The 11,276-nt window shown below is 45.6% G+C and overlaps 1 protein-coding gene across 1 annotated transcript; it reads left to right on the forward strand.

Moving 5' to 3' along the window:
• Positions 1–1,925: 1,925 nt before the first annotated feature.
• mrpl34 (mitochondrial ribosomal protein L34) lies at positions 1,926–10,732 on the forward strand. The gene is made up of 2 exons (XM_048614285.1): positions 1,926–3,041; positions 10,300–10,732. The coding sequence occupies exons 1-2, from the start codon at positions 2,713–2,715 to the stop codon at positions 10,619–10,621; spliced, it is 651 nt and encodes a 216-aa protein (XP_048470242.1). The 5' UTR covers positions 1,926–2,712; the 3' UTR covers positions 10,622–10,732.
• Positions 10,733–11,276: the final 544 nt, after the last annotated feature.

Here is an 11,276-nt window from a genome sequence, read left to right on the forward strand (position 1 = left end):
CATCATGTGATCTTATACTATTAAAGAATTAAGGTGTCTCATCTGTCCGATGTAAGTAAGTTATATATGGAAAAAGGTAACAGGTGACAAGGTACTAATCTCGTAAGATGCAGGTGGCATCACCATACATGAAAAGTAAGGCTCAAGCGGTTTGCTTTTGTTTTGAGGCAACTTCTTACCTGCTTCTCCTGAGTTAATTCTGAAACTTATGGGTACCAGTGGGGATTAGAATGCATTGTTGACACAGAAAATAACGTGATTTAATTTGATTGGTAATTTAATTTAATTTGAGCAACAATGAGGAAGGCAAATGGAATGTTGGGCTGTATTTCAAAGGGAGTAGAGTATATGAATAGGGAAGTCTTGCTGAAACTACACAAGGCACTAGTTAGACCATACCTAGAGTACTGTGACCAATTTTAGTTCCCTTATCTAAGGAAAGATATATCTGGTATTGGTGGTAGTGCAGAGTCACTAGGTTGATCCCAGATATGAAGGGACTGTCTTATGGGGACAGTTGCTCTTGTACTCATTGTACTCATATACAAGATTATTTGGAGGCTTGACAGGTTAGATGCGAAGAGGTTGTTTCTCCTTGCAGGAGAGCCTAGGACTAGACAACATAATCTCAAAATAGGAAGTTGCCCATTAAAAACCAAGATGAGAAGGATTCTTCCTCTCAACTGATAATGAATCTGTGGAATTTTTTAATGCCAGAGCCCTGTAGAGTTTGAGTCAGTGAGTACATTCAAGGCTGAGATAGACTGGTTTTATAATCAGTAAGTGAATCAAGGATTATAGGGAAAGGTAGAAAATGAAGTTGAAGACTGGTATATTAGCTCGGTTGGATAGATGACTGGTCTACAAAACAGAGTAATGCCAACTGTGAGAGTTCATTTTGTGCTACCAGCTGAGGTTACCCTGAAGGATTCTCCTTCTCAACATCTTCTTGTCTGAGGTATGGTAACCCTCAGATTAAACCATCACCAGTTTCCCCTGTCTAGTAAGGGAGTACCACAAGTCATCGCCCTCACTCCCTACAGCCTAGTCAAACTATAGTGACTTATCTGTAACTCAAAAATTGATTATTTGGTCATTATTGCATTGCTGTTTAAGGAAGTTTGCTGTGCACAAATCTGCTACATATGACAATTCCTGATAATCCATTTATTGGATGTAAAGTACTTTGGTATGTCCTAACCTCAACAAAGATGCCATATAATTGCAAATATTTTCTTGTGTACTTTAAAACTAACAAGCTTTCAGTCACCTGTCCTGACTCCTTAAGTTCCTCAATTTGGTTTTTATAATACTCCAGCCAACAACATTGCAACATTTTACAATGATAAAAGTGCTACATAAAGATGAGCCAGCACAGACATGATAGGCTGAACGGCCTCCTCCCCTGCTGTAACAATCATGAAGTTACTAGTTTGGTTTTGAGAAAAAAAAGTGAGTACTGTGGATGCTGGAAATCTGAAAAAAAAAGAAATAGCTGGAAAAACTCAGCAGGTCTGGCAGAACAGACCTGTGGACAGAAAGCAGATTTAATTTTTCAGGCCCAGTGACCCTTCCCCAGAACTGAGTTTCTGCTTTCTCTCCGCAGATGTTGCCAGACCTGCTGAGTTTCTCCAACTCTTTCTTGTTTTTAAGAGCAACTAAGTGTGGCCACCACTGAACTACAACCCCCAGAATGCTTAGCGTCCACGCTTGCGCAGCAACGTAACTTGCAAAGTTACCTGCTATTGGGTAAAGTGCTAGGACGCAGTGACCAATGAACCGTCGCAGCGTTGGTGGGTGGGAGGGTAGGCCTCAAACCGGAGCCTGAGCGTCGAGTGCGGGGATGAGTTTCGTGAGGGCGGTGGTTCGGGGTTGCAGGTACCCGGGGGATGAGCGGGGAGAGGGAGGGTGAGCAAGATCAAAGGGAGGGGGAGGAATAGAACAGAAATTGATTATCGTGCGTACTTTTACGTGAAAGATACAGTGAAAATTTTTAAAACTTGTCCTACCTTGGCGCCTACATCAATGACAGAGGTCATACATAATAATAAAAGGATGTATGATTAAAATAAAGGTCATCACAGTTCAGCTCCTGGGCCCAGGGAAAGCCAGTTAAGGAATAATAAAATACCCTGAGGATGTAGGCAGGATGAGAGTGCCATGCCAAGCCACTGGAATACTGGGCCAGAAGTCTCCGCTGAAGAAGACCGCCAGGCCAGGCCGAGACCGCCAGGCCGGGCTGAGATCACCGCCCTGGGCCGAGACCGCCAGGCCGGGCTGAGATCACCGCCCTGGGCCAAGACCGCCAGGCCGGGCTGAGATCACCGCCCTGGGCCGAGACCGCCAGGCCGGGCTGAGATCACCGCCCCGGGCCAAGACTGCTGCCCTGGGCCAAGACCGCCAGGCCGGGCTGAGACCGCCGCCCTGGGCTGAGACCGCCGCCCTGGGCCGAGACCGCCGCCCTGGGCCGAGACCGCCAGGCCGGGCTGAGATCACCACCCTGGGCTGAGACCGCCAGGCCGGGCTGAGATCACCGCCCTGGGCCGAGACCGCCGCCCTGGGCTGAGACCGCCAGGCCGGGCTGAGATCACTGCCCTGGGCTGAGACCGCCAGGCCGGGCCGAGACTGCCAGGCCGGGCCGAGACTGCCAGGCCAAGCCGAGACCGCCGCCCTGGGCCGAGACCGCCAGGCGTCTGAGACTGCTGCTCCGGGATGAGACCCCCAGGCCAGACCAAGACCCCAGGGCAGGCCGAGACCGCTGCTCTGGGCCGAGACTGCCACTTCTGCTCCTTCAGGCGCCTGGGCCTAAGTGCAGAACCGGAGCCTCAGCCTTCGCTGGTGAGACTGGGCCGGCGGAGTCAGCCCGGGACCTGCTTCTCGCTCGCCAGAAGACCCCGGGCTGGATGGAGTTGTGCCCAGCTCGTCCTGGCATTGCTATCGTCGCTGTCCAAGAAAGGAAAGAAAAAGAGCAAAAGAAAAAAAAGAGAGAAAGCCGAAGGGAGCAGATCAGCCCCCACCCTAGTCTGCCACCATCCAGTGGGGTAGGTGGGGCAGGGGGGAGGGTGAGGGTGTTGCCCCCAAGCCTCTAGCCTCCCTTCTCCTTGGAGACTCTGACTGCCACAAAGCTTGGCCACTCCCCGCTTTTAAACTGTCTCTGGTGCCTTTTGATAGATGGCATGGGCAGCAAATGACCACAGCTATTCAACTGCTGGAGCCTCCTCACCCTAATTCACCCGCACTGACCGATAGGGAGTGCTGCCATGCCATCTCTTACCACCCCTGGTGGACAGAAGGTACAGTTGCAGGTGGCAGGGGACATTGGATGCTGTTGGATATGATGCCACACATAGTCAAAGAGCTAGCCTGGACTCTCTAACTGAACTGAGATGCAGTGGCTGAGGTTTTCCTGCGGGTGATAGGGAGATTGGTAGAAAATGGCAATCATTCTGGGAGGAAGATATTTGATGCCCACATAAGAGGTGATTAGGATTGTCTTTGTGCTTCGAAGTGGTAATCGGTTATCATAAAATGGTTATAGAACAGAAGGCAGCCATTTGGCCTGACATATCGACTAGAACAATCATTTACCCCACCCACCTCTTTTCCTTGTATTGTTTCTGTTTGGATAAGTTTCCAATTATCTTTTGAAACCACAATTGAAGCTGCTTTCACCACTCTCTGAGATCGCACATACCACCTTCCAATCATTCACTTTGTAAAAGAAGGTTTATCCTCAGGTCACCATGACTTCTTGAGCAAATATTTTGGTTTAGGACCCTTTTCCCAATGGATACATTTTCTCCACGTCTCCTTTGTACAGACCCGTAATCTTTTTGTACCTGTATCTAATTTCCTAATTCTTCCTGAAGGAGGCTAGACAGAGTTTCCCAAACATAATGCCTCTCAGCAGCCTGTCAAAACTTCCTACAGTGTGGAAGCAGGCCATTTGGCTTGAATCCACACCAACCTACCGAAGAGCATCCGGCTCAGATCCCCCACCCTATCCCTTTAACCCTTTATTTCCCATGGCTAATCCATCTAATCTGCACATTTTTGGACTTGAATGGAAGAAGTCTGCAGAATTCTGTGGCTCAGAAGGTTGCTGTGCAGTTACACCAAGTGATTAGGAAGGCAAATGGCGTGTTGTTGGCAATTGTTGTTCATTGCAAGGAGTATGGATTATGAAAGTAGGAAACGTTTTGATGCAATTGTACATGGCATCGGGGAGGCTACGTCTAAAGTGCTGTATATAGTTTTGGATTGTTTATGGATGCTGAAAAGCATGTTTCCCTGTGTGGAATAGTCTGGAACTGAAAGACGCATCTTAAAAGTAAGAGGCCTCCAATTCAAGAGATCCTTGGACCTCTCTTCCTAGAGAGTGATGGTGCTGGGGTCATTGAGTTTTTTGATGTTCATTGAATAGTGGATCAGGCTTGAGGGGCCGAATGGCATACTCCAGTTCCTAATTTGTATGTTCGTAAGTTATTTAGACAACTGAATTCCCTCATTCCTGGAACAATGTACATGAATCTTTTGAAAGCCTTCCTATCCTCCCTAAGGTGTGATGCCAAAAACTGGAAGCAGCCCTCTAGTTGCAGCTGAATCAGTGTTTATTAAAGATTCATCGTAATTTCCTTACTTTTTTTACTCTCTGCCTCTCTTTGAAAATCCCAAGATCCCAAATGCTTGACTAACCACTTTATACTATTTTTAAACAACAAAGTTGGGTTCAACAGCTCCTGATGGGGCACTAACCGCTTTCTGAACCCATTTCGCCACATCCATTGAGCACAGAATCATGCAGAGGTCAGCATTTCGCTGGTGGGATCTGACAGGAACAGAACCTTGTATCCCAACTGGCTTATGCTGGTGTTTATTTTCCCTAGAGGTCCCTGGAAGGGCTGATAATAAAAAGTATTTTAAGCTAAATACTTCAAATGTCTTTGAACAAAAATTATGTCCTGCATTTTCCTTATTTTTAATGCTGTGATGATGAACACATTTGGTAAACTATGTTGATAAACACCTAACCAGAAATTAAATTGAGGGTTAATAAGATAGAGAGAGAAATAACAGATGTAATTCTGTTCCCATCTAAGAATCTTACATCTCTCCCCCTGTTTTGTAACCATGCTGTTACAAATTTCACATTTCTAGGTAAACTTATCATGCTGTAATTCCAATTGGGCCAAAGGAGGTATGGAGAACATGTTTCTGTTAACGGAAGAGTCGAAAACCAGAAGGCATTGGTTTAAGAAGTAATGGTGACATGAGGATGAAGCATTTTTGTTTAAACACAATGAGTGTTTAGAAGGTGATATGCACTGCCTCAGTGAATGGTGAAGTCAGCTTCAATTGTGACTTTCGAAAGAAAATTGGGTAATTATCTGAAAAGAAACAATACTGGGAAGAGCGGTGAGGGGAATCGAGCTGAGTTGCTCATGCAGATCGGACAAATCAAATGGCCTTCTTCTGTACAATAATCATTTTATGATAACTGTTTGTCCCTCCCAAGCATAAAAACATTCCTTAACCACCTATTACAAGGTTAACAACTGGCCTAGAGCATCTTCCTCCCCATAACAATCACCATTTTCCACTAACCTGTACCAATTGGAATGGGAAATGTTGTATAGTTCATGAAGGAAGTTTCCATTATACATAAATGCTAAGGCATTTATAATGGTAAAACCTGGCACTAAACAGTTTTAATATATGTAAAGTTAGTGAGACATTCTGGAGTAATGCTTCACGTAACTTTCGGGGTGTCGATGGGGGCTGGTGATGAAATATGGGCAGGTAAAACTTTTACAGAAAACTCCAGAAATGAAATGGAATAAAATACAGCAGGAGTTAGAAATTTGAAAAACAGAAAATGCTGAAAATACTCAACAACTCAAACAGCATCTGTGGAGAGAAAAACAGAAACCTTTTTTGAAAAGTCCCTGAAATGTTAACTGTATTTTGTATTCTGTAGACCCTGCCAGCAATGAAATTAGGAGTCAGCAAAAGACGGATTATACCTGTTTTGCTGTCCTCTTGGTCTCTCTCTAAGTGAGATTGCTATATGGGCTTTAAATCAAAAAATAAATTAGACTGCTGACTGTATCCAAATGGATTTGAGTCTTTCCAGCTGGCAGGAGAGAGTGAGAGACAGTCTTGTTCCATTATTCTGGAGTTGAACTCGGCAAGTAGCCAAAGCTAGGTTTTATATTGCCCACGCATCGCTGAATGCGCCAAACTATGCAAGTTTTTAGTTAGAAAGCCTTTTGGCAGTGAAAGTGCCATTATTCAACAGAAGAAGGACAGATAAAACAGCACGGCTGCTGGGGAATGAAATTACTTTTTTTTTGTAGAAAGCTTATGATGTGGAATTCTGCAGTATTTGCAGGACAGGAATATTTGATTTATTTATTGTAGCATGTATTTTGTTAGAAAATACAGTGAAAAGTGTTGTATAGTGTTACTTCTCACTGGCACCATCTTAAAACACAGAAAAATAAACCAAAACATAGAATATACAGGCAGAAAAATAAAGAAAAAATGTTCAACTTTAACAGTCCTTCTTGTTAAGTGCTTCGCCATGGGCCTGGTGGCCAGGCACGTGCTTTGCCACTAACCTGGACCTTGCCAATGCAGATGCCGCCGGGTACTGCACCAGCCCAAACTTGACTCTGCCAGTGCCGCCGGTGCCATGAGTCTGATTCGGGCCCATCTTACTGGTGCTGCAGGGTCTTGTACTGAGCCCAAACGTGCCTCCGCTGCAACCTCCTTTGCCTCCACCACAACAGACTTGAGTTGGCTCTGGACTGCCTCATTGATGCAGAAGTAGTCGTAACCCAACTCTCTCTGCCACGAGACCGTACTGGGCCCACTTGTCAACCGACACAAGGCTGGGCCTACTTGCCAGTGCTGTTGCCAGAACCGAGCTCTTCAACAAGAGGCATGAGAAACAAAAGAGAAGTAAAAAAATGAGCAAAGAGAGAAGAAACGAAAAGTGGCTGGAGCAGATGATTCTTGGGCTCAGAAGCCCTACTCTGCCGCCATCTTAGTGAAATAGGCCATTTGGCCCAACTGTTTCATGCTGTTGATGCTCCACAAGCTTTCTCCCACCATCCCATATGTCACCCATAGTGTAATCCAGCAGCAGGGTGGGTGTCACTATATGGACTACAGCAGTTCAACAAGGTGCTACCACCACTTGCTCAGGGGCAGTTAGGGGTGGACAATAGGTGATGACTTGGCCAGGACCTGACAAAGGGTTTTGCCTCGAAACATTGACTTTCTTGCTCCTCGGATGCTGTCTGACCTGCTGTGCTTTCCTAGCACCACGTTTATTGACTCTATTATCTTCCCCTTCGGGTACCAATCGAGCTTCTTAAATGCATATATGCTTTTGCCTTCATTTACTTCCCTATTCTTTTTTGGGTGAAAAGCTTTTTTCTTGAATTCCCTGTTGGAATTATTAGTGCTTATATTATTTTTATGGCTGTAAGTTCTGCTCTCCTCTACTAGTGGAAACATCTTTCTCTTCTGACATGATTTGGTTCTTTTGCTGACTATTTTAAGTCCATGTCCTTTGGTTACCCTCAAATCTGTGTCTATGGAAACAGTTTCTCTGTTTATGCTTACCAGCCCCTGACCGTTCACCATGTCTCATACTGAAACTAATCAGTAGCACTGGCCTGCTACCACAGTGGAACAGCAAGATTTGTAATCAGCTCTACACCTTGTTATCTCTTAAGCAAGATTTGTAAGACTGTTATGCATAGTGTTGCTCCACCATTACTTTAATGGTCCCTATACACACTTAAAGCAAGAGAGTTAAAAATAGTCTGACAATGTACTCGAACAAAACATGGGCCTCTATTAAAACTAGATAGTTTTATTCATATTAAAAATCTTACATGTGCACACATTTGGTACCAGTTTATAGCATTATAAATGCCTTTGGTGGGTCCATAATGGATACTGTCTGTTAACATTATACAGCACCCCTACTGGAGGGAGATTCTAATTTTAAAGTGACATGCAATAGGAAAGATGTTGTTAAATTTGAAAGGATTCAGAAAAGATTTACAAGGATGTTGCCAGGATTGGAGAGTTTGAGCTATAGGGAGAGGCTGAATGGGCTGGGGCTATTTTCCCTGAGGGGTGACTTTATTGATGTTTATAAAATCATGGATGGATAGGGTGAATAGCCAAAGTCTTTTCCCCAGGGTAGAGGAATCCAAAACTAGAGGGTATAGGTTTAAGATGAGAGAGGAAAGATATAAAAGGGACCCAAGGTGCAGTTTGCTCATGCAGAGGGTGGTGTGTGTATGGAGTGAGCTGCCAGAAGAAGTGGTGGAGGCAGGTACAATTAAGACATTTAAAAGGCATCTGGATGGGTATGTGAGTGGAAGGGTTTAGAGGGCTATGGGCCAAATGCTGACAAATGGGACTAGATTGATTTACAATATCTAATTGGTATAGACAAGTTGGACCGAAGGGTCTGTTTCCATGCTGTATGTTTCCATGACTCTTAAGTTTACATAGCTTCCTTTATGGACATAGAATTTGAAATAGCATTTATCACAGTGTGATGTGGAGAGAAGTGTATGATTCACAGATGGAGACTGATGTAGATCCCTGTTAACTCTATCTCTTTTCTCTAACTTAAGTTCTCCTAATTTATTTCCTGGCCAACTGTTTATCAGTTTCTTTTCTTTTCCTTTCTCCGATACATCGATGATATCATCGGTGCTGCTTCCCTCTCTCGTCTGGAATTGGAAAACTTCATCAATTTCGCCTCCAATTTCCACCCTGCCCTCACTTTCACCTCGTCTATCTCTGACTCCCCCCTTCCCTTCCTCGACATTTCTGTTTCCATTTCTGGGGATAGACTGGCCACTAATATCCATTACAAACCCACTGACTCCCACAGCTACCTGGACTATACATCCTCACACCCCACTTCCTGTAAAGACTCCATCCCATTCTCTCGGTTCCTCCGTCTCCATCGCCTTTGTTCAGATGAGGCCAACTTTGACAAGGGAGCCTCCGAAATGTCCACCTTCTTCCTCAACCGAGGATTCCCCAGCTCCTTTGTCGGCAGGGCCCTCAACCGGGTCCGACCCATCTCCCGTACTTCCGCCCTCACCCCTTCTGTTCCCTCCCGCAACAGCGATAGGGTTCCCCTTATCCTCAACTACCATCCCACCAGCATCCACATCCAGAAGATCATCAGACGCCATTTCCGCCACCTCCAGCAAGATGCCAGCACCAGACACATATTCCCCTCCCCTCCCTTGTCCGCCTTCCGCAGGGACCGTTCCCTCCGGAACACCCTGCACACTTTCATCACCCCCAACACCTCCCCACAGCCCTACGGCACCTTCCCCTGTAACCGACGAAGGTGCAACACCTGCACATTTACCTCCTCCCTCCCCAGAATCCAAGGGCCCAAACATACCTTTCAGGTGAAGCAACACTTCACCTGCTCTTCCAAGAATCTAGTCTACTGCATTTGCTGCTCACAATGTGGTCTCCTCTACACTGGGGAAACGAAGCGTAGACTTGGCGACTGCTTCGCAGAACATGTGTGTTCTGCTCGCAAAAAAGACCCTGAACTACCTGTTGCCTGCCACTTCAATGCACCACCTTGCTCCCTGGCCAGCATCTCTGTCTCTGGCTTGCTACAATGTTCCAGTGAAGCCCAACGCAAGCTGGAGGAACAACACCTGATTTTCCGCTTGGGGACCCTACAGCCCTCTGGACTGAATATTGAGTTCAATAATTTTAGGGCCTAAACGCTCCCATGTCCCAGCCCCCCACCCCACACACCAGGCCTTGTCACCACATTAGCCTGCCACTACACGCCCCCCGTTGTTAGTCATTAACAGTCCCCATTAACAACTACTCACCCTCCCAGCCTGATCGTTAGCAACTCCTTTGTCTGTCCAACTGTCTTTCTCTCTCTTTGGGTTCTATCCTATCATTTACTCCCTACCCCACCCACCTCCCTATTTTCTGCATATAAGCTGACTTTTTCCCAGCCACCATCAGTTCTGAGGAAGGGTCACCAGACCCGAAACGTTAACTCTGTTTTCTCCTTCTACCAGATGCTACCAGACCTGCTGAGTTTTTCCAGCAACTTTGTTTTTGTTTATCAACATCCTTTGCCAAATTAGTTCATTAGCATGGCATTAAAAGAATGATAAGAAAAACTCAGGGCATATGTTTTGTTCAGAATAAATCTGAAATGTTTAAATTGAGACTCACTCATGTAACCTCTGTGGCCTTTGTTGCTTCCTGCAGGTGGGGGCCAGTGCAGTTTTTGGCCCCTGTTGTACCATCGAGCTCCAGTCTGTGCAAGTTCTGCAGCTCCCTCCTGTCACGGCCCAGTGGCCTCCTGACCCTGGACCCATCAGCAAGGCAGCCGGAAGCTGGTGGCCTGAGCTCCCGGCTTTTCCCTTGGAGCCAGGGGCAGGTCCGGACGAAGAAACGTGGCACTGAGTACCAGCCAAAGACCATCAAGAGGATACGTACTCATGGCTGGAAGAAGCGTATCAGCACCCGGGGTGGCATCGAGGTGATACTGCGCAGGATGCTCAAGGGACGGAAATCATTGACTTATTGAGCTTCACGTGATCTTTGGAGGCATGAACTGACTGGGAATGGGCAAGCCATGCGACCATACCACACTCTGAATACCACTGTATATACTGTATTAAACTCTTTTGGTCTTACAGAATGTCTGTTTTTGTTTGATGCATTATCAGTTCAGAATTAGGGGGAATGCTGCTGGCTGATTTGCACATTAATAGTTACGTGCATCATAAACTAGCAGATACTCATCCAGAAACATTTGGGCGACCACACAATTTGCCTTGACTCACCTAGGATGAAAGGAAAGAGATAATCATCTGTAGCTCCTGTTAGAAACACAAAATGTGTACTTTGATGTGATGCCCAATAGCTGAATAGTCCAGTGATACTCAATGTCCAGCCTCACATCTAGAAGGGTTGTCTACACTAAAGACTTATTGTCAGGTGTAGATCATGTTAAATGATTTTTAAACCTTTGCATTTAGGTAAAACCTTGAGCAATTTGGGGCACATAATTTAAATGCTGCTGAATTAAACTTTTTGCATTCTTTTTAGCAGCAAGTGCTCCTGGATTTGAGTGCAAGACCCCACCTCATTACAGGTGTCTCATGTGCAAGTGTTGGGTGATTTCTTTTTTCCTCTTTCTCTTTTTCCATTTCTTATTCAACATGGAGTAACTGTGTGAA

The sequence above is a fragment of the Rhincodon typus genome, chromosome 29 (genome assembly GCF_021869965.1).
Source record: "Rhincodon typus isolate 14 chromosome 29, sRhiTyp1.1, whole genome shotgun sequence".
Taxonomy (NCBI): domain Eukaryota; kingdom Metazoa; phylum Chordata; class Chondrichthyes; order Orectolobiformes; family Rhincodontidae; genus Rhincodon; species Rhincodon typus.